The 27789-nt window shown below is 56.6% G+C and overlaps 2 protein-coding genes across 5 annotated transcripts; one reads left to right on the top strand and one right to left on the bottom strand.

The window, feature by feature from the left end:
* The first annotated feature begins 1026 nt into the window (after window positions 1–1026).
* Window positions 1027–4360, top strand: ATF5 (activating transcription factor 5). 2 transcript variants are annotated; one of them, XM_005280759.4, is made up of 3 exons: window positions 1027–1322; window positions 2398–2694; window positions 3120–4360. In XM_005280759.4, exons 2-3 carry the CDS (start codon window positions 2529–2531, stop codon window positions 3833–3835), a joined length of 882 nt encoding a protein of 293 aa, XP_005280816.2. In that variant the 5' UTR covers window positions 1027–1322; window positions 2398–2528; the 3' UTR covers window positions 3836–4360. The 2 variants fall into 2 exon arrangements, with proteins under 2 accessions (XP_005280816.2, XP_042703056.2); XM_042847122.2 differs by having other exon boundaries at window positions 1125–1322; window positions 2449–2694.
* Window positions 4361–4548: 188 nt separating this feature from the next.
* Window positions 4549–26831, bottom strand: LIG1 (DNA ligase 1). 3 transcript variants are annotated; one of them, XM_008175713.4, is made up of 27 exons: window positions 26678–26831; window positions 25976–26122; window positions 25145–25222; window positions 24846–25038; window positions 24207–24342; window positions 22718–22816; window positions 21812–22012; window positions 21153–21276; window positions 20421–20519; window positions 19807–19863; window positions 19544–19716; window positions 18542–18708; window positions 17882–17958; window positions 17358–17449; window positions 12430–12529; window positions 10599–10684; window positions 9885–10000; window positions 9701–9796; window positions 9388–9498; window positions 9151–9222; window positions 8860–9004; window positions 8647–8729; window positions 7338–7490; window positions 6594–6647; window positions 5966–6109; window positions 5572–5664; window positions 4549–4870 (listed from the first exon to the last, which is right to left on the bottom strand). In XM_008175713.4, the coding sequence occupies exons 2-27, from the start codon at window positions 25990–25992 to the stop codon at window positions 4790–4792; spliced, it is 2847 nt and encodes a 948-aa protein (XP_008173935.2). In that variant the 5' UTR covers window positions 25993–26122; window positions 26678–26831; the 3' UTR covers window positions 4549–4789. The 3 variants fall into 3 exon arrangements, with proteins under 3 accessions (XP_008173935.2, XP_065426824.1, XP_065426825.1); XM_065570752.1 differs by having other exon boundaries at window positions 25976–26180; window positions 26678–26809; XM_065570753.1 differs by lacking the exon at window positions 24207–24342.
* Between the last annotated feature and the right edge of the window lie 958 nt (window positions 26832–27789).

Raw genomic sequence — 27789 nt, 5'->3', positions numbered from 1 at the left:
ACACTGCTGGGATGCGCTGAGGAGAATGGTTTGCACTAATCCCTGCCCCCGTCTCCTGACACTAATCAGTGTTATCACACCGCAAGCTCAGCTGGACTTTTGCTCCCCTGGACACATGAGAGTCCACAGACCAGAATCAGCCCGGGGTGGGGTGGGACATGCAGGCAAGCTCCAGCCCTATCCTTGGTGGGGGCATGAGCCTGGTATTTGCGTGGAAACACGATGCCCTGGTTCAGGTCACAGGCTGCTCGGTGCCGTGTGCCCAGCTCAGCAGCCCAGGACCTGAGGGGGATCCAGTGCTGGATACTCCTCGTCGTGTCCCCCCCGCAGCCCTGCACCTGACTGGCCAGGAGCACAGAGCAGGGTAGCTCCTGGCAGTGCTGCAGGGCAAGGTTGCCCAAAGCTAGCAGGCCCTGCTCCCCACTGGGATAGGGGCCCTGGCAGCACAGAGCTGATGCTGGCCTCAACTCAGAACTCTCCTGAGCCAGAGAGGGGTACAGTGTGTTCATCATGGGGGTTGGGGGACCAGACAGACACCCAGCATCCTGCTGGGTGCTTGGGGAGTGGTGCTGGGGGAGCTGGACAGAGAGCACAGGGTGCCCCGGAGAGGTGCTGAGGGGAACTGGGTGCTCAGGGGCTGGGCGGGGGGGGGGGTACTGGGGCAAACTGGCTGCTCAGGGAGATGAGCTTTGGGGGGCTGCTCGGGGAAGCGGGGGATAGTAAGAGCTGGTCACTGGTGGAAGGAAAGGGAAGGGGGGGGGTTGGGGGACCAGACAGACACGTTGGCCCAGGTGACGTCTGACAACACCTAGCACTTAAGGGGGGGGGAGAGGTCCGCCCAGCTTTCCCTGCAGCCAATCGCTCCCTCGCTCCCGGCGCACTGCAGCCAATCAGCGGCGAGCGCTGCCCCCCTTCTCCCCACAGCTGATGCAACCCTGCTGCAATCGGGCCAGTCACCGCCCGCTGGGTCCTGCCCCCCTCCCGCAAAATAGGCCTCTCGCTCCCGCCCCGGGGGCGCTGCAGGGGGTGACGGGGAGCCGGAGCCGCGCAGCCCCGAGGCACAGCGCGGGGGCGGGCCGGGTTTGGGGGAGGGGGCTGGTGGATGCACGGCCCCGCTGGCGGGGCGGAGGGACACGGGCTGTAATGCGGCTGAGGGGGGTAGGCGGTATAGATAGCGGCCCCTCCTCGCCGCCCCCTCACTCCGTCTCTCTCCGCACACACAGACACAGCACCCAGCGCCGCGCGCCATGGCTCTCTAGCCCTGCCCGACCCCGGACTAGCGTGCGCAGCGCCGCGCCGCCACCCCCCGCCGCCACCATGGAGTGAGTGCTGCGCCCGGGGGTCCAGCGGGGGCATGGGGCTGCCTGTGCGGAGACGGGGGCGCGTGCCCGCCTGCAGCCCCGCGGTGGGCACGGGGACCCTGGGGGGGCGGGGGCGCGTGCCCGCCTACAGCCCCGCGGTGGGCACGGGGACCCTGGGGGGGCGGGGGCGCGTGCCCGCCTACAGCCCCGCGGTGGGCACGGGGACCCTGGGGGGGCGGGGGCGCGTGCCCGCCTACAGCCCCGCGGTGGGCACGGGGACCCTGGGGGGGCGGGGGCGCGTGCCCGCGTACAGCTCCGCGGTGGGCACGGGGAACCCTGGGGGGGCGGGGGCGCGTGCACGCCTACAGCCCCGCGGTGGGCACGGGGACCCTGGGGGGGCGGGGGCGCGTGCACGCCTACAGCCCCGCGGTGGGCACGGGGACCCTGGTGGGGGCGGGGCGCGTGCACGCCTACAGCCCCGCGGTCGCATAGGGTCCCCGGGGGGCAGGGGAGTGTGCCCGCCTACAGCCCCGCGGTGGGCACGGGGACCCGGGGGGAAGAGGGGGGGACGGTGCGGTCGCGTACCCGCGTACAGCCCCGCGCTCGCATACGGTTCCGGGGGGGGGGGGGCGCGTGCCCGCATACAGCCCCGCGGTGGGCACAGGGGCTCTGGTGGGGCCGGGACCCCCCGGGGCGCGCGCACTGTAGTACGGCCAATGACGCAGGGGGTCTCCGGGGAGTCGGGGCTGGTTGGCTCCCACGGGGGGGCGCTGCTGGGATCACGCTGCAGCCTGGCGGTGTCTCCCCATGGACTCGCTCCTCCCCACCCCACGGGTAGAGCGGACGGGGCGGGCTGACCCGCGGTATCCTAGCCCCGGGGGGACTCGAGCCTGTGCGAAGGGGGGGGGAAGCTGCGTCCCCAGCCCGGGCAGGGCGATGTGGTTTGATGAGTGGAGGGAAGCGAGACAGGGTTGTCCCTTTGCTGTTATGGGGTGCTGCTGTGCAGAAGATGGGGGGAAGGATTGAGTCCTGCCATGGCTGTAGGGGTGCCCTCCCCCATGCCAGGGACCTGCTCACTCTCTTCTCTCCCCCACAGGTCTTCCTGCTCTGCCCCCATCTCCTTACCTGCCACCATTCTTGCCAGCAGGAATCGCGGCCCCTGCCCATCACGCTCTGGCCCCTTGCCCTATTGCGCTGCGGCCTGCGTGAACCCGCACCTGCCCTACCATGTCAATGCTGGCAGTGCTGTCCCTGGACCTGGAGAAGACTCCGCTCCCAGCTAGTGCCCTCTCCTGGAGGGCCGAGTTCCTCAAGATCCCTGGCCACTATGAGTCCATGCCAGGGGCCACGGATGGGCACTATGCCCATGGCACAGAGGCAATGATGCTGGCAGGTATAGTACTGGCAGGAGTGGGAAGTACTGGGGTGGGGGGAGATGGGGGATACTGAGTGTGCTGCCTCCAGTGAGTTTGCCTCATGGATGCCTCATTAGGACATTAGAACCCTCCCATATGCCAGGCTGGGAGATCCCAGCCCTTCCCCATTGATGGAGATGGGGTTGCTGAGGGGTTAGGATGTTTGCTCAGGTGTCTCAATGCCCATGGGGCACCTGGCTCCTAGGTGAGGCTGAGGCCAGGTCAGCAGAAGGCAAGCTGTAAAGCCTAAGGGGGCTTGCCTAGGCCCAGTACCTGCCTACCTAGCCCTCCCTTCTCCAGGCCAGCTGCAGCCAGGTTCCCTTCATTCCAAGGGGGGGCAGCATGCTTGGTGTTGCTCTGTTCCTGACAAGGCTCCCCCATGCAGCCTGTTCTCTCCACACAGGCGATGGCTTCTCAGACTGGATGACGGAGAGGGTGGACTTCTCCTCTCTCCTGATGGAGTCGGGGGACCCATCGCTGCCCTCACCCCCACTGCCCGACCTGGAGGCCATGGCCTCCCTCCTGAAGAAAGAGCTGGAGCAGATGGAGGACTACTTCCTGGAGGAGTCACTGTCCCCTGGGCTGGGCTTAGACCAGGTGGCCCCCAGCACACCACCTTCACACCAGCCTGCCTTCCCCTTCCCCTTCGGGGAGGAGAGCGGGCCAGCAGGATCCTTCCCACCCTTCGGCTCTGACAATCCCACACCACTGCAGACCCTTGACTCGGGCTGCCTGGAGCTCCTCAGCCTGTATGGGGCAGGGGTACCTGGGGAGTGCCCTGGCCAGGGCCTGCTGGAGGAGTGTGCCAGTAGCCCAGCAGCCAAGCGCAGCAGGCCAAGCCCCTTGGAGCAGCCAGCAGCCCCCTGTAGGCCAGCCTTGCCCCAGCAAAAGGGGGACCGTAAGCAAAAGAAGCGGGACCAGAACAAAACAGCAGCACTGCGGTACCGGCAGCGGAAGCGGGCTGAGTACGAGGCACTGGATGATGAGTGCCAGGGCCTGGAGGCCAGGAACCGTGAGCTCAAGGAGAAGGCAGACTCCATTGAGCGAGAGATCCAGTATGTCAAGGACCTGCTCATTGAAGTCTACAAGGCCCGGAGCCAGAGGCTCCGGGCCAGCTAGGGCAAGGGTCACCTAGCCCAAACTCCACCCCAGGTCTAGAGCATGACCTGCAAGTCAAAGGGGGAGGGGCTCTGACAGATACAGAGCTTCAGGCCTGGCCTCCAGGCATGGAGCACAATACACCTTAATGCAGTAGAGGGGGGTACAGGGGATAGTGAGTTAGACAATGCTCTGTCTGGGTTAGAGAAGCAGTGTCTAGACGTGGGGAAGGCTGGGTGGCACTGACCTGTGAGGGAGACCAGGCTGCCAAGCATGTCAGCTCTCCAAGCACCAGCATTGCCTGTGCCAGCCTGCCCTGCCTCCAGGGAGGGATGTTGGGGGAAGGGGGCTGGAGTGAAACAATGGCAGGAGAAGGGTGCTGCTGTGGCAGAGAAGGGATGTGTAAGAAAGGTGTGGGGTAGGGGTGCTGGGGAGATACAGTGAGGGTGCATGTGAGACAAGCAGAGTCATGTACAAAACCACTTGTATAGATTTTTCTGTAGCTTTCTTTATAGAGCATAAAAGCCAATAAAGACTATTCCTGCATTCAGGCTGTGCACTGTGTGTGAGAGCACCCCCTCTTCCTTGGGGGTTGGGGCTCCCACTGCACTCAGCCTCAAGCGAGTAAGCTTCCCCACCCCACTTCTGCCATCACTGCTAGAAGCAGAGCTCTCCATCGCATCACAGGGCTGATAGTGTCCACACCTGGCTTTCCCTGCACAAAGGCTGGGTGCTAAGAAAGAGATGAAGGTTTATTGTATACAACAATGCTCATTACAACTGAACAGATGTCGCTGCCTTAGGCCAACATTTCCCTTCCCTCCAGGGACTCCGTGCACCTAGGGAAGGACAGCAAGAGCTCTGGGCCTTGGCACCAGGAGCAGAGAAGGAAGCAGGGAGTCTATGGCACTCACTCATCCATGCCCTGGCAGCCACAGGGGTCTCCTACCCCTTCCTGGGCTCCCCACACCAGCACTAGTAGAAGTCCTCCTCCTCAGCTTTCTCTGCAGGCTGCTGGTTCTGAATCTGCTGCTGCTGCCTGTAGAGCTCAGCCACCTGCAGCCAAGAGAGGGATGGAAGCTGCCAACCACATGGCTTGGAGAAGGAGGTGGGCCTAACTCTGAGAGGCTTCATCTCCACTGCTGCCCCCACATAGGGGAAGATGCTCATCTGGAACTGTGCCCATCACCTCACCAGAGAAGCTCAGCCCGGTCCTGCTGCCCCCAGAGACAAGGCCAGTAATGACCTATAGGCCTATGCCGAGCTGAGCGATGTGCCCTGCTGTTGGGAGGGACAGCCCCCTGCCTGCAGTGAGGCACAGCAGCCTGGCCATAGGATGCTGGGATCAGCACACTGACTGGGCTAAAGTGCTGTGAGGGCATTGGCTTACCATCTTGGAAAGAGCCCCTTAGTGCCATGCAGGAGCATTAGGGCCAACACTGAGGGGCTCATGCCCCTTACTGTGCCCCCTGCTCCCTGTAGCAAAGCACCCCTAGAACAGTGTCAGTCAACACTGCACAGTGAGCAATTTCTGCTGGGCCCAGCCTTTGTCCTGGAGGTCACGCCCAGGCACTGCTTGTGAAGGAAAAGGTGATAGGCATCCTCCTGTGTGCAATGTGCATGCCAGTCTAGGCTGCCCTGGGCACAGGCCTCTGGCACTAGTTCCCAGCAGAGCAGTAGCCTCAAGTCCAGCTGACGAGAGAGGAAGGCACTCTGCAGACTTAAGCCACTTGTCTCACCCCTGCCCCATGTGCTACCTGGGAACTGGTGGTGGCTTCCTCAGGCTTCTTGTCATCACGCACGCGCAGGAACCGGGGAAAGCGCAGGGAGATGCCCTTCTCCTCATCCACCTGAGGGCCAGAAAGGGCCTGTGAGACATGGATGGGGCCAGCTGGGCACCTGGGGGAAGGTTGGGAGGATGCTCCCAAGCTGTGAGGGAAAGGGTAGAGCCCAGGGTCACAGGGGTGCTGTGAACTGACTGGGCCAGCAGTCCAGGATTAATGATGAGGGGTTCCACTCCTCACAATGCAGGGACAGCAGCCCCAGATGGTCCATTAGGGAAGGCCCGAGGCTGGTCCCATACTGCAGGCTGATTGCAAGTTCTGCTCTGGCCTCTCCCTCCTCCCACTACAGGCCCTGCCCCAGACTCACCAGGCCTATAGCTGCCTTGTGCACAGGCGAGATGGACAGGTCAGCACACTTCACTTCCCACACCTGCACAGCTGCCAGCCAGTGGTTGGGCTCAGTGCTGCTGTCCCAGCGGTAATAGGGCCGTGGCTTCTCTAGCACATGGTCCTGCCAGTCAGAAGGGAAGGGTTACAGGCCCAGCTGTTCACCAGAGGTGCACATCTAACTCTAACTCCAGGCACACTCCAAAACAGCTGCTACACAACTGCAAGAGACCCTGGGAGCCAGGACTCCTGGGTTCTAGCCCCAGCTCTGGGAGGGGAGTGAGGTCTGATGGTTAGAGCAGGGGGCTGGGAGCCAGAACTGGGTTGGAGCCAGAACAGGGTTCCACCCAGGGCTCTGCCACTGATTTGGCTAGAGGCACTCAACCAGTCTCTCACTGCATGCAGAGGGGTTAAAGAGCTTCCCAAAGCCTGGGAGTTACCTCTAGCAACCAGCAGGGGGTTCTGAGAAGCAGGCTCAGGGCAGGGAGCCAGGGCTCAAGAGGGCAAGGTTCATGCCCCTCAACAGCACCGAGCAGCTGGGCTGAGCTAGCAATAGGGGAGTTCCCTGTGAACAGCCCTGCAAGCTAGCTCTGGGCCAAGTCCCCTACCTTCAGGAAGTTGTAATGCTTCTCCAGGCTCTCTTCTGTGAAGCCAGTCCCAATCTGGTGAAGAGAACGGCATTACTGTTATAGTAACAGCCCTCCCCAACAACCTGGCCTGCTCACCCGTCACCCCACCGCACACAACCCCCTTCTGCCAAGGCTGCTCACCACCGCCCCTGCGCATGACCCTCCTCTCCCCAAACCTGCTTACCTCTGCCATTGCCCCCTGCACAACCCCACACTCTCATTCCCCCTCAACATGCTCACTTGCACCTCCTGCACAAACCCCTCCTCCAAGCCCACTCATCCCCAGCCTGCTCACCTCCACTCCCACCTCCCAGCCCCAGCATGCTCACCCTTACTCTCCCTGGCATACCCACCTCCCCCACTCTTGGCCCACTGGGGTTCCCCCCGCCATGAGAGCCATTCTCTTCCCTCTGGCCTGTTCCACTGCCCTCAGATGGGCTTGATGCACTGCACCCAACAGCCATCCCCCAACTGCTAACATCCCCCTAACCCAGGAAGGGAGCTGGTTTCCTTCCCCTGCTCCTGCCCACAGGCAGCAGCCCAGAAGGGGGCACTAGAGAGGGCAGGGCTGCTCTGCATTCTCACCAAGAGTGCTTAGTATAATCCCAAATCACAGCCCCATCCATGGGGCACAGAACAGCGTGGGAGCCCAACTCCCAGGGGCCCCGTGGCAATCCCAGCCTGAAGGCTCCCAGCCCTGTGCGAGGAGCCCACGCTCCCTACCTTGCAGATGCTCTGGTACTCCTCACTCTCCTCATCATAGCAGGCCAACAGGAAGCCGCCATACATGCCTACTCGCTTGCCCTTGCCCAGATAGGCACCAATCACCACCAAGTCCAGAGTGTCACCAACACCTTCCAGGTAATCCTTCTTCAGCTGCAACAGGAGAGCCAGCCTCAGCAACAGCATATGTGGGACACAGGGCCTTTCTCCTCTAAGGGCTGCCTGCTCCAATCCAGCCACAGGTGGGGGGACTGGCTGGTTCAAAAGGGTGGGGAACGGAACTCTCTTCCAGGGGTCAACAGCTCCCATGCAGCCCCAGGGCAGCAGCATAACGCAAAGCCACTTCCATGCAATGATAGTTTGCTGTCCCTACATCATGGGAGAGGGAACTCTAGCTGGAGCAAGTGCAACTGAAGGAGGCAGGACGTGGATCTCTCAGTTGATGCCAACTTGTGTCCCCAGAGCTGGGGCTCCTCGTCCTGCTGTCATTGTCCTAGATGGATGTGCCTTGGCACCGGGCAGCATCCAGGCGCCCAGAATATGGTTAGCTGCCTCCAACCCACTCCGACGCCTCTCCCCACTGCCGAGTCAGAGCAATGCCCCCCATCCACATTGTGGGATAGCCTGTCCCCTTCCCACTGCCAGAGCTTCTTGGAGCCCCCCTCCCCATCTGGAACAGCATGTCTCCTCCCCAGTGCCAGAAACCCCAGTGGAGTAGCAATAGAGGGGTGGTGGCTGAGTGGTTAAGGTGCTCAACTACAAACCTTCAGGTTTGAGTCGCACTCAATCTCACTCTGAAAGCCCACCTCCGGTTCACCCAGCTGCAAAATGGGTACCTGATCCACTGGGTTAGGGTTGCCTATGGTGGTCGGATATGATGTTGGCCACATCACTCCCTTGTGTGCCACTGGCTGAGAAACTGACCTGCCTTAACCGCATCAGCCTAACGAGCCCTTCTTCACCTGCACAGGGTGGGAGAGGTGTCTCAGGGCGGGGAAGGACAGGAGACTCAGCTCTAGTGACTCCTAGATTGACAAGCTCAGCAAGAGACTAGGAGGTGACCAGCAGGGATAAGTGTGGGCTCTGGAAGAAGCTTCTCTTGCTCTCTCCTGGGAACTTACTATGGAAAAGACAGAGCCTGAAAAGGTCGTTCACCACAGCTTGGCTGGGCTTAGGGCTGACCAAAATGGGCTCTACTTGAGCTTTCTCTCTGTGTTACACTAAGAGCTTCCTGTGCTGTGTGCCACTGACTTGACTGCCAGCAAACTGAGACATGTGGTCCCCACTCCACCAGCCAGGGCTTTCTCACCTTCAGCCACTTGTGGGATCTCTTAGCGATCTCGTACGTGGCATCCACCTCCAGGGTCTTGACCATGAGTCCCTCGCAGGAGTCTGCAAGAGAGGCTGGTTACCAAGGCCTGGCAGGCAGAGTGGCGTGCCCCATCTCCCCTCACCCATTGCCAGTGCTTAATCCATTCTCTCTAACAGGCAGGGCAGTGCATCCCCACCCCCTCCAGCTCACCTTTAATGGACTGGTCAAGAAATTCAGAGATCTCGTCCAGGCTGCAGGTGTCCATGGAGGTGGCAAACATTAACTCCCCCTCTGTCTCCACAAAAGACTCATGCAGCAGCTGACGGCGCCTGGAGAATGGCTCCTTCACTAGGGACTGCAGGGACAGAGGGGCACCGTGCTCGGTCACAGGCAAGTGAGGGGACATAAGGGATGGGGCAGATATCATGTGGGGGGTTGCGGTGAGGTGCAGACAGTAGGGGTGAGGCCAAGGGGATTAGGGAGCAGAGGCAGGACACTCACCTCCCCATTGAGGTACAGAATGTCGAAGGCATACAGACACACCTGCACTTTGATCTCAGCAGCTTCCACATCCTGAGGAAACAGCCAGCAGCAGGAGTTACTGCCCTGCTTTGTCCTCCTCATGAGCCCTGCTATCTTCCCCCGCCCACTCTGTGCCACCAGCCCCACTCTCCCCCCACTTCACCTGCCCACCCAGGGACCAGCCCCACGCCCCTCTCCGCAGGAACTGCCCCTCACCTTGCGTTTCCGCGTGGTCAGGACCTGGAAGGGTTGAATCTGCCTCTTCTCGGGGTCCCAGGCCACGGCCTCAGCATCCAGGATACATGACCGCACGCTGCCCTTCTTCACCTGCACAGGGGGGTGTCAATGCATGGAAGGACAGAGGGCTGGCTCACGGTGCCAATAGCACTGCAGCCCCCAGCCTGTATCCCTGCCCCACCGCCTTCCGTTTCCTGCTGCTCGGGGGAAGGGAGGGAGGAGAACAACACCCACCCTTTAAGTGTTCCTGCCCGTCGGCACCCCCCAGCACTGTATGCCTCCACTCCCTTACCTTGGGGATGCGACTGATGATGTCAGGGTATTTGGAGGTGTTGTCCTCCTGGTTGCGGCTGTAGATGTGCACATCCCCATTCTCCAGGATGTGGATCTGGGCAGGGAAGGGGCACAATGAGACACAGTGGAGGCTGCGGGGGGAGGGGGGATCCCCCCATGGTTTCCGGGTATGGCATTGTTACCTGGGCTCGCTCCCCATCATACTTGTACTCGCAGGTGAAGGCAGCCTCCTCAAAGCGCTTCAGCACCTCCCCAATGCCCTTGGTGGGCTGGGCCAGCATGGGCTTCAGCGGGATCCCTAGGGAGGCCACGCACTGGGGCATCAGGATCATCAGCACGTGGATGGCAGCAGCATCCAGGGGCCGTGGCCAGGAGCCAGACCCCCTGCACCAGGCACTGCACACACATCACAGGATGGGCACTGCCCCACAGCACAGTGTCTGACCCCACCCCCTCTCTCCCCATGCCAGGTGGGCCCTGCAGACAAACATCACCGCACTGGGCACTGCCCCACAGCAGTCTGCCTGACCCCATCCCCCCACGCCAGGTGGGCCCTGCACATACACATCACGCCAGGCCCTGCCCCACAGCACAGTCTGTCTGTCTGTCTGTCCTGCTCCCCCACAGCACAACACTGGGCACTGCCCCACAGCAGTCTGTCTGACTCGCCCCCCACATGCCAACTGCGTGCTGCCCCAGAGTACACACTGACTCTGACCCAGCCCCTCCCCAATCCAAATGGGCACTGCACACTATCATAGTGCCTGGCCCTGCCCCAGAGTACAATCGAAACAGGCCCATTACACACAAGGAGGGGTGCAGATGGGAAGGGGGGGCTATGTCATGGTGCAGGAGACGCCAGATGGGGGCCTCTGGTGCCAGGGAGCTGACGGTACCTGGGGTGATCTTGCAGTGCTGTGGCAGGCTCTCCACTCCATGCTCCAGCAGGATGGGAACTATGATGTCATAGCTAGGCAACTCACTGAAACACAAACACAGATGAGGCCTCCTGCCAATCTCCAGTGCGCTCACTCCCCGCACTCTGTCCCATAGGGAAGCACCAGGACCTCACACAGCCCCAGCCCACCAGAGCTGGGGTCAACAGAGCTCTCTGGATGGCTCGGTGATAGTGCTTCTAACAGCTTCCCTTATCTCACCCACCGCCCCGGCGCTGCCCTTGGGCACCACTGTGAGGCAGCCCTGAATTGCGACAGCCCGGGGCAGCCCTTCTGGGATAGGCCACCAGGCTCATGCATTTCTGAAGACTCCCTGCTTTGTAGCTCTCTCTCCTGGAGCATCACAGAGGCCTGTTTTCTCCAACAGGACCCAGCTGCCAGGCTCTGTGCTGTAGAGCAAGGTGAGAATGCTAACTCCTGGGAATCAGGCTAGCTGGGGACCAATTTATCTGTGCTCCCCTAACAGCCAGGTAGCAAGCTCGAATGCAAGTAACTCTGCATGGAGAAAGAGAAAACAAGAGAAAATGAACAGCGGAGACCAGGTTTGTTTGTGGAAGCAACTACCCCCAATGCAAAGGCATCCAGAGAGGTCAGCCAGCACACCAAGGAAGCACTTTGCAGAAGTACTGCATGCCACTCAAAGCAGCCAGGTAACAAACACAAACTCCACTGCAAGGCAGGTGCAGGGGAGAAGCTCCCAGGGAGGAGGCTATGGAGCAGGGCTCACCGTGGGGTTTCTCTGAATGGATGAAATGAGGTTCCAGTTGGTAACACAGGAGAATGAACACACAGCGGCACTGGAGCAGAGCGTAACCTCTCGACAGTGAGTGGATTCAAGTCCCCAACAGGGTGCGTTTCATATAGCAAACTCACAATGAGCCCCTTTGGCAAAGCAGCACTGGTCTCCCCTCACAAGGACAGACCCACTGGGAGATGGTAAAAAAGCCACAGGAGAGAGCAGTTTGCACATACAGATGATCAGAGTGGTGTATGAGCTGCCAATTACACAGGAGCTAAAGGTATTCTAAAAGGAGCTGGGAGCACGATGCGGCAGGATACAACCCATCCCCAGAGAGAGCCCCATGTGCGGCCAAGCACCCCTCAGCACTGAAAGCCAGAGGAGATGGTGCACTTAGCGCTTCTGGAGGGAATTCGGACACCAGCTGGCACTCCCTGGAACAGACCCTACCAGCCAAGGATGTGTGTGTATCCCATGCCCATCACCTGCCACTCCAGGAAGAGCCCAGCTTCCAGGAGGGATTCAAAAGGATTTGTCAGCCCAAAGCAATACTGAGATGGAAGAATGCTGCTCTTCGGGCACTGCCTTTGCCCTAGGGAACCAGCCGGCAGGGATCAGAGCGGGATGACAGCATGTGGCTGCCAATCTTGGGGAGAAAGGGGGACTGATCCTCACCTGAGCCCCGAGACAACAGATCTTACATAGCACTGCAAGGGCAGGAGGACATTGCTCTGCTACAGCCCCCACACCAACAGTGCTGGTGATACAGACTAGTTCTCCAAGCAAGGCCATGCTGACCTACTCAATGCCCCAAGAGCAACAGAACCCCCAGACAGCCAGACCCCCAGACCACCCTGCATGCCATCCCCAGGGCATGATACCAGCCCCTATCCCCATCTCTGGGGAGTCCTGAAGATGGAGATGGAAGGCTGGGGGTCTTGCTGGTCATGCTCTGGCAGCTGCCCTAGCATAAGGAACTCTGCATGGCTGTGGCTCTGCCCCCACCCTGGTATGGGAAAAGGCAGCACTCACCAGAAGGTCTGCTTGAGGATCTGGGTCTGCTCCTCCAGCCAGGCTTTGCGTGTCTCTGCAGATTTGCCCTGGCCAGCATCCAGCACCTCTGGGGGAAACCCTGCAAGAGAAGCACACGTTACTTCCTGTGAAAGTCATTAGTGACCCCCCTTAACAGCTAGCAGCCGTTATGTCAGCCAGCAGCCATTAGGGGGAAGCAGACACCTCAAGTATACAGTAGCCTGAACTTAAAAAAAAAACAAAAAAAACAAAAAACAGTTAAGGCCTTAAGGTAGTTAGAGCTGGTCCCAAGCCGGTTTTCACTGACCAGTAGCAAAAGTACAGGGTCTGGCAACCACTAATCAAGTGTTAACACGGCAAGGGCCTTTGTCTGAATGTGTATAAAGGAGCTGTAAAATGTGTGTAAGACAAAGTTTTTGTACGAAGGTGCAAAGCTGTCCTTTCTTCTGCAGAATAAAGCAACTCTTCCTTATCCCTGTCTGTCTATTATTAGCTCTCAGCTAGGTGGACCCGATATTTCGGTGACAGTTTCTGGCGACTCCGCCGGGACCCTCCTAGCTCGGACATTGAACTCCGGACGGCTGCGGCGAACTGAAAACGGCGCCAATGGGGTGTTTCGCCCCTTTCCTCTGCTTCACCACAGCCCTTGGGGTTCGAGTTCCGATAAGGTGAGCCCTAACAGAATAAAAAAACACTATCTGGTTCTGTTCTGGTTAACCGGTTAATAAATTTCTGTCTTATACATTTGGGCATTAGGTGTGTGGACGGAACTAAGCCTCTCATTCGTAATTCCTCAAAGTAAAAGCCATTGCGTGCGATGAAGCTTTAAGGTCGAATTGGGATCCTTCTGTCCTGTCCCCTGTAGCGGTCAGTATTAGTAAAAATTCCTGGAGTAAAATCCTATTAGGCCATAATTCCCTCTGTTCTCTGTGTAATTTTCTGTTAAAATGTCAGCAGGCAAATGGGTGGGTCTCTGGTAAAACCCTCTAAATAGTCCTTTGAATTATATGTTAAGTAAATGGCCTTTACCCGATGTTCAAAAAAAAAAAAAAATAGTTACACCTTGTGTAAAAATTAATGTGGCTAGTGTTGTAAAAATTAAATTGTGAAGAAAATGTGCATTTTCCCCAGAAACGTGCAGTGTATATTGTAGTAAAGGTAAAAAAAATGCAAATCTACCAATATAGGTTGTGTTGTCTTTTTCAAATTACTGTGTGTTTAAAAGCAAAAGTTAAAAGTAAAAGGCAATCAAAAGTCTAAAAAAGTTAGTGTCCCTTTTTAAATAAGAATCTTTAAGCTGTAAATAGCTTTAAATCTAAAAGCAAGCCAAAAAGTATCTGTATTAATGCAATTTTCTAACTAAAGGTAAAAGCCACTAAAACCTGGGCTACCTATAAAACAAATACAAGGAAATATGGGGTAATTCCTCTGTTTTGACTAAAATCAACAGAAGTATGTGTATATAAAAAAAAATATTTTAAGCAATAACTAACTGCCCAGAAGGGGTAAACCTCTGTTCTTTTGTCTTTCAAATCAGAGAAAACGGATGCCAGTTGAATAGCATTCAACGTACCATGCATTTACTGGTACAATAGGAATTATTTTTGTGTTCTATGGCCAAAATTATTGTTAAAATTTGCATACCAACAGTCTTTAAAAGCAGGAACATAAAAGGTTAACCCACTCCCCATATTGCCCATGGGATCCTTCTGGCTACCTCAAATTTCTAGCCAGAGGGCTGGGGAGGAAGGAAAGCTATTAAACACCAAAGGTTGTACCAAGTGGACTCTTCAAAAGTGTGTGTGCTTGTCCTGGTTTGTTGTTCCAAAGCTCCGTAATAAAGTTACTTTACTAAAAGGGTGTACATGGCATACATTAAGTAATAAAACTAATGTACTGTATAATGGCAATGTGTATGTGTTCATTGTTGGGAAAAGGTGTATAAGTAAAAAGTAAAAATTTCCTTTGTAGGTGTCATAGCTATAAAGGGAAGAGTAACAACCCTCCTGTGTACAATACTATAAAATCCCTCCTGGCCAGAGACTCCAAAATCCTTTTACCTGTAAAGGGTTAAGAAGCTCAGATAACCTGGCTGACACCTGACCCAAAGGTGACATCAAATCTTGGTGGGGGGAAGGCTTTTGTTTGTGCTCTTTGTTTGGGGAGAGTTCGCTCTTGGGACTAAGAGGGACCAGACATCAATCCAGGCTCTCCAAATCTTTCTGAACAAGTCTCTCATATTTCAAACTTGTAAGTAAACAGCAAGGCAAGGCATGTTAGTTTTATCTTTGTTTTCTCAACTTGTAAATGTACCTTTTACTAGGGTGTTTACCTCTGTTTGAACCTAAGGCTTAGGGGGGGATTCCTCTGGGCTCTTTAAGTTTGATTACCCTGTAAAGTTATTTTCCATCCTGATTTTACAGAGATGATTTTTACCTTTTTCTTTAATTAAAAGCCTTCTTTTTAAGAAAAAGATTGATTTTTCCTTGTTTTTAGATCCAAGGGGGTTGGATCTTGATCCACCAGGAGTTGGTGGGAGAAAGGAGGGGGATGGTTAATTTCTCCTTGTTTTAAGATCCAAGGATCCAAGGTGGATCTGTATTCACCAGGGAATTGGTGAAGAGTCTCTCATGGCTACCCAGGGAAGGGAATTAGCACATTGGGAGTGGTGGCAGCGGACCAGATCTAAGCTGATAGTTAAGCTTAGAAGTTTTCATGCAGGCCCCCACATCTGTACCCTAAAGATCAGAGTGGGGAAGGAGCCTTGACAGTAGGTTAAAAAAAGCCAAAAACAAAAAACAAACAAACAAACAAAAACAACTAAAAAAAATAGCTAGCAAGCTCAGTCCAAAAATAAGATGCTGGCCCCATCCAAGGACACTGCCCACAGCTAAGACTCGGCTAACAGCCAAGAAAAGGGGGGCCTAAATGTGCCCAAGCAACTATAAAATCTGCAAAACACTGCCAGGCATTAATAAAGTGTGTTAGGTTTCTTTTCTCAAAGATAAAAGAAGTGCTACCCAAAGACCCTAGCAGCCCTGCCGTTCATTGAAACAAGGAGACTAAGTCTATGTAAAAATCCACCAACAAAAGACTGCTTTGGCTCCATGCTGGAAAGGCCCTTTCCAAGTGCTGTTAACCACCAACACCGCTGTAAAGTGCCAAGGATTGCCTACCTGGACCCATGCTTCTCACTGTAAAAAGACCCTCCACCTTGGAAAAACTCGCTGACTAATAAGCCTATTTCTCCCTCTAGCTCTGCTGTGCCTTCTGGACAGCAGGAAAAAGGAAAAAAAGACAAGGTAAAGTGCTAGTAACCTCTCCCTTGTCCACTGACAGACCTACTGTGCCTTTAAATTTTTCTAAAAAAAAAAAGCACAACCATTACAGGGTAATGTGCTGGTAACCTCTCCCCTGTATAATGCAAAACCATAACTGTTTAAAAAAAAAAACCAACAACACTTGCTCAATTAAAACCACCAAAGTCCAGGAATTCCTGCCTACAAAAAACATTAAAAACTAACGCTGGTAAAAAAAACAAAATTATACACTGGCAAAAAAAAAAAGTTGTGGGACCCATGCTTGGGAATGTGGTATAGTACTACACCCAAAAAAAAAAAAAAAAAAAAAAAAAAAAACGTATCAGTAAACTGTAATTAACACTACACTAAAAACTGTTAATTTTTCATTACCCTTATCCAGTTTCCAAATCACCTCTACATACCCAAATTGCTCACAGGGGGCTGCCATTAAATTAGCACAACAAAGGGCTTAGGTTATTTCTTCTAACAAAAAAAAAAAAAAAAAAAAAAACCTTAACCGAATCCCTTTGGGATGGGGCCAATAGTGCAGCAGCAGTTTAAAATATTTTTAAAAGCCAAAAACATAATAAAAAATTGGGGCAACTAAAAAAACCACTAGGCTTATTTCTGGGGCACAGCTAACCCAGGTACAGGCTGGAATTGGTAAGTTACATATTATCTCCGCCCTTAGTTCTATAACCCAAAAGTTGCTAACAAAAAAGGTATTAAATATCACTAAGCCTGGGAAAGCATTGCAGTGAAATCTAGCATGTTCAGGCTTGGCTCACTGCCCTTACAAACACATCAAAAGTACCATCTAATCTGTGGCCGTAAAAACATACTTAAAAACTTTCTGGGTAAAAGTGCGAACATTCTCAATGCTCCTTCCAAGCATATAAACCGATTGGGGGATGTGGGCTCCCACATACCGAATCCCGCCAGGTCCATAAAAAAATGCATGTAAAATTGGGTAATTCACCAAAACATCTAAAAAATTAAACTACCGCCGATGCCCTGGTAAACTTGGCAATCGCACACACACACACAAAAAAAAACTAAGGCAAATGGTTCTCCAGAACCACTTGGCTCTAAATATCTTTCCCTCCAGCTTAATTGCAAATTGTGCAACGGGCCTGACAATTTTTGGGTTTGTCAGGCCTGAAGGGGGGACTGTGAAAGTTACTAGTGACCCCCCTTAACAGCTAGCAGCCGTTATGTCAGCCAGCGGCCATTAGGGGGAAGCAGACACCTCAAGTACACAATTGCCTGAACTTTTCAACTGTCTTCCCTTTCAAGGCCCTAAGGTCGTTAGAGCTGGTCCCAAGCCGGTTTTCACTGACCAGATAGCAAAAGTACAGGGTCTGGCAACCACCAATCAAGTGTTAACATGGCAAGGGCCTTTGTCTGAATGTGTATAAAGGATCTGTAAAATGTGTGTAAGACAAAGTTTTTGCACTAAGGTGCAAAGCTCTCCTTTCTTCTGCAGAATAAAGCAACTCTTCCTTATCCCTGTCTGGCTGTTATTAGCTCTCAGCTAGGTGGACCCGATATTTCGGTGACATTCCCATTCACATACAATTCCCAACAGGGCACCCAGCCCTACAGCACCCTGCCCCATGGACTCACCTTGTCCTGGGGGAGTAAGAGACACGGCATGGGCAATGGCTGACAGCACTGACTGCTCTGCCAGCCCAATCCGAAGCTTCCCGCCCAGGGACCTGGAATACACAAGGGAAGACAGAGAGACATCATAAGGCTGTGGGTCAGGATTGAGGGGCATTGGCTGAGCTGGCAGGGGGGTGGAGTGCAGCCCAGAGCTGGGATAGCAGTGGGTTGTGGATGGGGATTGAGGACCCCAGCAGAGCTCGGCTGGGAGTGCGAAGCCCAGGGTTGGGACAGCAAGGGGCTGCAGGTGGGGATTGAGGGGCACCGGCAGAGCTGCAGGTGGGCAGAGCCCCGGGCTGGGATAGCAGCATGCTGCAGATCAGGACCGAGAGGCAGCAGCAGAGCTGTGGGGAGCTCAGGGCTGGACTGGAAGGTTCTGGCAGAGCCATGGCGGAGCAGGAGAGCAGCTCTGGCCAGAGGAGCAGCATGGTGATACTGACAGGCCTCGCCAGGCCCTGGGATGCAGGAAGGATAGCATGACTCACCGAGTGATGTAGCGAGCTTCCGAGTGCCGGCAGGCCACAAACAGCCCTTTGATGATGTCGATCTTCTTGTTCATGGACTGTGTGTGGGGGGAGGACAGACAGCCCAGCTGAGCCAAGCCAGGGCCAAACACGCTGGGCCAGGAGGGGGCTGCAGCATCCACCAGCCTGGCTGACTGCTGCACCCCCTGCCTTGTCTTCTGCTCCCACATGGTCTCCACTCCCACTGCCTGTGCCCCCAGGCCCTCCTCCCCAGGCCAACCTGACCCCATGCAGTAGCTTAGGCCCTTGGGAAGGGCTGCATCACAAATGTAAACCCCCCCTCCCCGCACCACCCCTTCCATGATTATTACAGGGGGCTGCAGGCCAACACCCTAGCATAGGAGCAATGGCGCAGAAAGCCCTGTTATCCTGAGGAGCCAGCCAAGAGGTGGCCATGCCAGCCCCAGAGCCAGAGGCTTTGGCAGGGCCAGGAACACCTGGGGCACTTCTCCACCCCTCTTGGGGGCCAGCCTCTCTAGGCAGCCAGTAGCTGTGAAAAGCTTGAACGCTCTGCATGCCCAGGGCCGAGCTGGCTACAGCCCTGCCAGAGGGACTCCGAGCCAGGTCAGACAGGGCCAAGCGCACCAGCTCCATCTATGCGAGCAGCCCCATCCCACTCACAGCACTGCCTGTCATCCTGGCAATCTCTTGTAGCTTGCTGAAGACTCCGGCAGCACTCAGCTTGGGTGGCGTGAACATGGTGCGCTGGTTGCTGCGGCTGCTCTCAGCTACCAAGCCCAGATCCCCCTTCTCCTGGGCCTCGGCTTTGATCTGATCCAGCTGGCGTCCTGCAGGCAACAGGGAGGGAGGGAGGGAGGTTCCCAAGCTGGTAGCTTACCCAGCACACCACAATGCCCCCAGGACATGGCTGGCCTGACCAGCTTCCCCCACCCCTTTGCCATTCCCCAAACGAGCGGGCCTGCTGCTCAGTGCTAGTCAGGGTGCCCAGGCACCAGGGAGGGGCACATCAGCTATTGCACTGTGAGGCTTAGGGCCCAGATCCCCCTGCTGCTGGGGGCTGAAGGCTATTCCCTTCTGGGTGGGCCCAAAGCAGGCAACGGCCAGACCCTGGCTAGGCAGGCAGTGCTAGGAGATGGGGGCAGTCTCTTGGGGCCCTGTCTTTTGGGGCCAGCTCCCCCATTTGGGGTGGCAGGTTGGCTTGTCCAAATTGCAAATACAGCAGGGATTTCTCACCCAGACTGTGACACCCCCAAACCTGTCACACACACCAGTGTCTCTCCCAACACTCAAGTCAGTGCACCTGCAACTACAGTGCTACCTGTGCATGTACCAGTGCATGCTGGGAAAATCTGGGCAGCTCAGTCCTAGTACCCCAAGGGGAGACTGAGCCTGGAGACACACAGAGACCAGCACCTGGAGTCATGCACTCTGGGAGGGGGAATGCTCACTGGTCACAGGGAGACAGCTTTGGCCCTCGGACGCTATCGGCTACTGTGGTAACTCAAAGTGGGCACACCCTATGCCAACGCCACCACGCCTATAAGTGGGTAGAAAGCTGCAGCATGACCAGGGTCCCACTGCCTGGGAGCCGCACACCCGACACCCAGAGTCAGCAGGGATGAAGGCCATAGCACAGCCAGGGGCCTCCTGCCTGGTCCCTACCTGTTGCCTGTGCAACAGCCTTCATGAGAATGGTCTCGCCGATGCCCAGCTCCAGCCCCTTGTAGGCAGGGCCCAGGCGGTTCAGACAGAGGTAGATGCAGGGCAGAATGTCAGATGGTGACAGGGCGATCACTGAGCGGAAGAGGTTGCTCAGGGTCTCAATGTTCTTCAGCCTGGAACACACACACAGAATGAGGAAAGGGCGTCACCCATCGCTAACGCAACCTAGCAGTCCAGGTGCAAGCAGCACAACAGGGCCTTACCGGGCAGACACCTCCTCGATCCGCTCAAATGTCCGAGCCACAGCCAGGTAGGGGACCCTGCAGAGACAGACACAGGTCTGTCAGAAACACCACCCCAGCACATTTCCTCGCCCTGCGACCACAGGCTAGTGGGGAGAGCAGCGTGGCAGGATCCACGACTCCTGGGGTCTATTCCTGACCCTGGCAGGGGAATGGGTTCTAGTGGTTGGAGCAGGGACAGCTGGGAGCCAGGACTCCTGGGTTCTATTGCCTGCTCTCCTGCCAGCTCACTGGATGTTCCTAGCCCCATCACCTAGTCCTGCAGCCCCCCCACGCACCTCTCAAGGAACTTGCTGTATCTTCAGCTGCAAGCATACCACTGAAACTCAGAGCCTTGGGCCAGGCCAACAGACTCGACGCTCCACACCTAAGACTACACTGCAGCTCTGTCTGCCCTAGGGAATCTCACACATGAATCCCCAGGGCAGCCCAATCCCCCCCTGCCCCATCACTCCTCAATGAAGCATTTTAGGCGAGATGCTTTCCCCCACTGCCAGTGCAGAGCACCCTGCTGCTCTTCTGGGACCAGATGTGGCACGAAGGAGGGAGCACTGCCCTCTTCATGGCCCCCTCACCTCTGACCATGCCCCCAGCAGGCGTCCTGGACAGGGTGATAGCTGCTCTTCGAAGGATTGTACTCCACGGGGTCCAGTGGCACAGCTGGCTTGGAGAAACTGGAGGGATCACAAAGCCAAAGAGAGATAGGAAGCCACCAAGCCAAGTACACAGGCCCCACCGCACTAGTGTTTCTGGGAGTCTCCCAACAATTTGCTTGCACTAGCACCCCCAGCGAGGGGAGCCCAGCACAGGTAGCAACAGGCACCATTATCACATGGATGAGACATGTTCCATTCTATATGCATCCGAAGAAGTGGGCTGTAGTCCACGAAAGCTTATGCTCTAATAAATTTGTTAGTCTCTAAGGTGCCACAAGTACTCCTGTTCTTTTTATGGATGAGACAGGCACCCAGTCACACCAATGCCCCCATGGGGGAAGCTGCAGTGTCACAGGAAGTTGTGTGTGCACGTAGGCCTGGGTGCAGCCCAGGGCATATGTTGGCTGGGATGTGCTGCCCTTGCAGGAATTGTACCTCGCAGGGGGGAGGACTTAAACTGATGCTGCCTCCTGCCATCCCCAAAAAGGGCCATGCTTTCCTGGAAGAGGGGCAGGGGCCAGGGAAAGGCTGCCGCCCCCGCTAGGAGTGCCATCCCACACAGGTACTGGCCAAGAGTGTGTTTGTTCCCCCACTGCGTGGGTGGGGCATAGCACCAGGCACAGGAGATGCTCCATGCCCACAGCTCCCTACCTGCCAGCTGTGCCATCACTCCCATTGCTGCTCACTGTGGCTGAGCCAGTTGGGGCAGGTGGTATTTTCACTGCTGCACGTTCATCTGCCTTCCCTGCCTTTGCCACTGGCACCTTCTTGGGGGCTATGTGGGATGCAAGGTGCCAACACACAGCACTTTATTCATTGGGGGAGAGCAGGCCCACCTGCCTGCAAGATACCCACAGGGGAGCCCCACTGCCTTTAAAGCGAGGCCTCCCTCCCTGGGATCTGCACACATCAACTCTCCATACCCATCTCCAGATCCACCCAGCTCCCATGCCCCTCCCCCAAATCCACCCATGCTGGGGGCCAGGATGGCTTCCCGTCCCCTCCCTGGGTCTGCCCGTCCTGGGCCAGGACTGCTCTCCCACCTATTGGGAGGTGACCCTCCAGCTGGGCGCAGCACTGCTCTGGAGAGTGCTAAGAACAGTGACGCTGAGCCTTGCTGGCCACATTTGCTACATTTATGAGGTGGTTTCCTACGTGGCAGCTCCAGATCGGAGAGCTCAGTTGCGGACAGTCTGACCCCACACAAGCAATGGATTATCCCTCATGCTGGAAACCAGCTCCCCAAGCCCAGCCCCCACCCCAGCCCAGGGGTCCCTGAACCAGCGGGGCTACAATGCCCCCACACTCACCAAAGAAGCTGGAGATGGCTCTGCTGGGCTTGGGTGGCTCAGGCTTCTCCTGGGCTCCCCCTCCAGCGTGGTCCTCTTCTCCCTTGTTCACAGCCCCCTCCTCTGAAGCGCCATTAACTTCAGCCGAATGCTGACCTTTCACCGCTTGCATTTCCATGGCGTCTTCTTCCTTTGCTCTCCTGCCTGCCTCATCTCCTGGGCCTGCAGCAGAACAGAAGCCCACAGCCGATCAGGCACACAGGGTGCAGGGAGGAACCCCCAGGGGGTACATCAACTCATCTAGATATTTGCCTAGTTTCACAACAGGCTACATAAAAAACACTAGCAAAGTCAGTACAAACTAAAATTTCATACGACTTGTTTATACTGCTCTATATACTATACACTGAAATGTAAGTACAATGTTTGTATTCCAATTGATTTTATAATTATATGGTAAAAATGAGAAAGGAAGCCATTTTTCAGTAATAGTGTTCTGGGACACTTTTGTATTTCTAAGTCTGATTTTGCAAGCAAGAAGTTTTAAAGTGAGGTGAAACTTGGGGGTACGCAAGACAAATCAGACTCCTGAAAGGGGTATAGTAGTCTGGAAAGGTTGGGAGCAGTGCACTGCTCTACACAGGATGCCTACAGCAAGCTCACTGCTGCCACCTCCTGGTTGCAGGTATGGTAATGCAATACAGACCCCTGAGTCAGGGGAGTACTCAGGTCTTGAGCACCCCAGGTGTGCACGTAGGCCTGGGTGCAGCCCAGGGAAAGGCCATGCAAATGAGCCCCCAGCCAGGAGACACAGATCCCCTTGGGGGTGTCACTGGCAGCAGGACCCTCTGGGAAGCAGCAGGAGACATCCAGGGAAGGGAAGCCCGAGGCTCTGCATTCCCAGAGCAGCTGCTGGCACACTCTCACCTTGCTCTTCCCGGCATCTCTTGGCACTCGGCTCCTCATGCCTGTTGTTCTCCCTGCTAGTTGGCAACTCTATTTTGCGTTTGGGGATCTGCTTGCGAGCTGAGGAGCAGAAGTTAGAGTCAGCTTCCTGCAAACTACTGTGAGGGGTCTCTGGAGCCTGCCCCAAGCCTTTGGACCGGGACAAGTTGTGGGAAAAGGGGGGGGTGCGGAGTCCAGAGGTGAACAAGTGGCAGGGTGCAGAAGCAGGAGCAGCACTGGGTTACAGAGAGCATGCCAGGCCAGCACAGTCACCTACAGCGCCCAGTGAGGCCAAACTCATCCAGAGGCCCCTCTGGCTTTAGGTGACCCTCAATTCTCCAGCTGACTTCAGTGGAGTTTGGGTGCTCGGCCCCTCTGAGAATGGGGCACAGCTCGGCACCCAAGATCAGGCCCTCGTGAACGCTGAGGCCTGAGTGATTTAGTGGGCAGAGTGAACGTGGCAGCCATAACACAGTTGTGCTGCAGAGAGGCACCAACACTGCATCTCACTCTACATTGCTCTACCAGCTCCAACCTTCCCCAAGACTTAGAGTTCAGAAAGACAGAAGCCCAAGCCAGCAGAAAGCCAAAAGGAAGGGAGAACAGCAACCAGAGAAACATCTCCTAGAGACCAGGACCCCATCCGTGAACGCACACATGGGCAGGTCTCTGTCGGGGCTCAAGGGAGAAAAGGCAAACCAGCAGCATGGCTGGGATTTAATGAGGAGAGATCAACAAAGCATGGCCCAGGGGGAGCGCAACACATTAACTGCTGGCAATTATATTGTTCATAGCCTTCGAAGAGCAAGCAGAACACAGACACTGGTTAGACTGATTTTCTGGGAACAACACAGGGCAGGCAGGGATCATGTGCAGCTTGGAAAAACACTGGTCAGGCAGGAGAGAGATGCATGTCTCTGTCCAAGAAAAGCGATGGCTGGAGAGCTGGGAACCTAGTCAGTGCCCTTGCTGGACCACAAGGAGGAATACAGGCACAGTTGCCCGGCACTGTGACAGGAGACACAAAAGAGGGTCTGCTCAGGGCAATAACATGGGGAGCCCTATGGGCCATTTCGTGTGCACGCAGGCAAGGCTCCCTGCTGGTGTAGAGTCAGGCCAAGAGTGGAGACAGAGCCCCGGCACCAGCACAAGGTCACTCGTCCTGTCCCACAGAAGCAGTGACCCATTTGATCCAGCCCGTCTCCTGTGGCTGTCCTACCCAGAGCCTTTGGAGAAGAACCAAGGAGTCATCTATAACTGACTATTATTCTCCCTGATTGCATGGGGCCTAAGACACCTGCTCAGGACCCCTGACAATGGAAATAAGGCCCTGGTAGCCGGGTGATCCATCCTAAAGTGGGCTGAACTATGGAGGCCCACTCTGGGAGAGTGCAGGTAGAGGCCTGCCACTTGGAAAGAGTGCCCAAGGAAAGAGAGTGAGGGCATGATCACATCCGGGCAGGGTCCTTACCGGTCCTGCGTCTGGGGATGCCAGCATGGCCGATGGCAGGGGAGTCAGAAAGGGCCGGGCTGTCTCCAGCGGAGTGGCTACTGCTTGGTGAGGGGCTATCCGCAGAGAGATCAGACTGAGGAGTTTGCATAGGCTCCTGAAAGACAACCCCCCCAAGAGTGCTACAGGCAGGACAGAGACATAGAACACAAACCACAACCCACCTGGCTGTATCACTAGCACTGGGCAAGGTGGGGTGGGAGCAGCACTCAGCCCCAAGAGAGGGGCCAGCATGGGCCCTTTCAACAGGATCCTGGAAGAAATTTGGGTGGGGGTTCCAAGGAGGCCTATGAGAGATACAGGGGGCACAATAGCCACCTTCAGGAGAACTCCAAGTGGAGGGAGGGGGCACACACAGACAGGTCTCTGTAGCAGCACAGAGGACACTGTACTGTATGTACCTCTCCCACCAGCAGAAGGCACTCTGCCCAGGACACACTGCAGGACTACCATTAGGGGACACATACAAGAGGGAGCCCAGAACCTCACTGGAGTGAAGGGCACTAAGGCAAGGCATGGAGGAGGCATTGAGCTGGTGCAGGCCAAGTGAAGGGCACCATGGGGGTTCAGGGGGAGAGACTGGGAGTGCGCAGAGGATACCTGCTTGCTGCTAGCTTTCTCTGAGCTTTTGTCCTGTATGGGAGAAACCTCTGCTTGGGCTGTCAGCACGGCCTCCTCCTCGTCACTGTCGCTCTCCAAGACCCGACGCAGGGGCCTCTTGGCAGTGGATTTCACTGGGGAGTCCACACAGAGGCTTAGGCCATTTCTCTGCGGCACAGCTGCCTCTGACACCCTGTAACGAAGCTGTGGGTCAGAGAGGATGGCCCCGGAGCCAACACCAGCGAGACCTCACTCCAACTGCCCCTCATGGTGCGTAACGGAGCCTGGCAGTAACTCACTGGCTGGTTGAGTCCTCTTCTGCTGGCGGTCTGATCTTCTCCTCCTCCTTCACTGCCTTCATGGGCTGGAAAAATGACCTGGCCAAAGCAACAGAGACAGAAATGCCTGACTAGCACCCCTGCATAGGCAGACTAGACAGCCTCTTGAGGAAAGGAAATCCCTTTGGCCCAGCACAGGAGCCCATCAAGGCTCCCACCAGCCACTTGATATATTTAGTCAGGCAGGTAACAAGCTGCAGTACAACGAGAGAAAGCCCTGCATTGGCAGCCCCAGGCTCTCTAACTGCATGGAGGTCCAACAGAAGGGCCTGCAGTGCTCCAGCAATACCCAGAACAACTGCTGCATTGCCCCACCCATGGGCTCACTGCATCACCCCACACATGCAGAGAAGCAGCTCTTGTCTATGCTTCACTTAGCTGTAAGCCATGTTATAACCTTGCAGGGGGCACATGTGGCCAGAGCTCTGGGGGGCAGGAAGTCTCTGCAGGGCAGGCGCTCTGAGACACTCGAGTACTTGTGCTCACAGCGCTGAGCACAGGATAAGAGCAAGAGAGACAGGCCAGGAGACCCAGGGACCAGCCTCAGCTCTGAAAGGCAATGCACCTAACAGCGCAGGCAGGGCCTGTGCCTTCCCCAGTGGGCTGAGACATGCCACTGGGGGCAGGGAAGCACAGGCGGGCTCTGCTGCCACGGGGATGGAGGTGCGAGGGCAGGGGGCTGGCAAGAAACAACCAGCCTCTCTCCATCCCCTGCTCTCTCACCACTCCCCTGTCACTAGTGGGGCAGCAAGGGGGTGCCGAGGCTCCAGCCCCCCGGGGGGCATTACTTACGTGATCGGGCGCTGCATCGTGGGGTGTGGGGGGAGCTGTCGCTGCAGGCCAGGCAGATGCAAAGCCCTTCTGACACGTCAGCTGCTCTGGGACCTGTGAGCCAAGCACCAGGGATCGCTCAGCGCCCCTCCACCATGGCGGCTCCAGCTGCAGGCAGAAAAGGGGACAGAGGTGAGAGGCCCCCGAGCTGGCCCAAGAACTGAACCTGGGGCAGAGCAGGGCAAGCATTAGTCTGCAGCACTGACAGGAAGGTGAAACCACCTGCCTAGGCATTGAGCCCAGTTCCCGCTGCTCAGCCCCGAGCCAGGGTCCAGGGCACGGAGCAGAGGGGGCAGCTGCCCCCTGGGAAGCACCAGGGTCATTGCTACAGACTGGATTCCCTGGACCAGACTGGGAGTCCTGCCTGGCAGTGGGGGGGAGACAGGTGTAGGGGGTGGGGATGGCTGGGGGAGCAGGTGGCCTGATTGAGGGCCAGGTGTGGGTGCATGGCTGGGGGAGCAGGTGGCTGGAGGAGGGGCAGTTGGCAGAGAGAAGCGCAGGGGGCGTTGGAAGAGGGGATGGGGCAGGTGAGCAGCAGCCCCTTTTCCCGCCATTTCTGCCCCACAGGCGCTGCGCGCGGTCGTTGGCCCTCAACGTTCTATCCCCAACAGTCCCCACTCCAGCGGCCGGGGGAGGGGGCTCGCGGCGCGCGCGCGCGGCTACCTGCGGGTCTCACGCCCAATTCCAACCCGGGGCTCGCGCCTCCCACCGCCCTTTCGCGGGGAAAATCCAACCCGTCGCGTTCCGACAGGCACCGAGCTCCTGACGTCACAACAGCCGACGTGCGCTGCGCACGCAATCAAAAAACGAGCGCGCTACGCCCGCTGGGAAATGTAGTCTTGGTAGCAGAAGAATCTCCAGGCTCGCCAAATAGACCCAGGGGCATGCTGGGAAATGCAGCCTCACTCCTGCTAATGTCTCACCTACCCAGGGGCATGGTGGGAAATGTAGCCTCACTCCTGCCACTCTCCAACCCCCACCCGTCCAATCTACAGCCCCTGGGGCACTCCCCCATGGTGCCCTATGGCATCCCTGCCCCCAGCCCGGAGCACTCCCCCATGGTGCCCTATGGCGTCCCTGCCCCACCCGCCAGCCCGCATGGCCTATTTGCCCAGCTCCTGAAATCCCCATGTTGTTGCCTGGGAACCCCTTGGCCACAGTGCTGGGCAGGGGTCCCAGGGCTGCTCCCCTCCCGCTCTGCCCAGGACTAGCGCCAGGCCAAGCCACCTGCGCATGCTGCCCAGGGCAGAGGTCCAGTCCATTACTGTGTGGCTCTCCAGGCTCAGCCCCTCGGTGGGCACTGAAGATGCCAGGGACTCTGCTGGCTCCTCCGTCCTGGGGGTGACAGAGCAGTGGCCTGCGTCACTGCCAGGACAAGGCGCAGACATGACCCTGCCACTGTCCCATGGCATGAATCAGTTGCCAGAGCTGACATCGAAATTAGTATCGGCACTGAGCAGCTGTTACCACATCCTGGAGCTGAGCAGGGCAGGTCACACCTCCCCTACCTGAGTGGGGCCAAGCTCTCCAGCTGCCCAGGCAGATGTCCCTGCACTTACGCTATGGGCACTTTGGGATCTTTTCCATACACCCAGGCCTCTAGAGACAGACTTTTTAAAGCAATGAAAGCTGAGACTGTGAGAAGAGCCAGCAGCTGGAGAGGGGTGGGGGCATGGCACCAGTTGACTCAGAGCCCTGGCACCACAGCAATGTGCACCAAGCTGGGCAGCCCCAGATTTGGCCCTGAAGGAAACCATAGAGCCATCAGAGCATGA

The sequence above is a fragment of the Chrysemys picta genome, chromosome 17 (assembly GCF_011386835.1).
Source record: "Chrysemys picta bellii isolate R12L10 chromosome 17, ASM1138683v2, whole genome shotgun sequence".
Taxonomy (NCBI): domain Eukaryota; kingdom Metazoa; phylum Chordata; order Testudines; family Emydidae; genus Chrysemys; species Chrysemys picta.
Note: the sequence above shows the minus strand (reverse complement) of the source record. Positions and strands in the feature narration are given on the sequence as shown.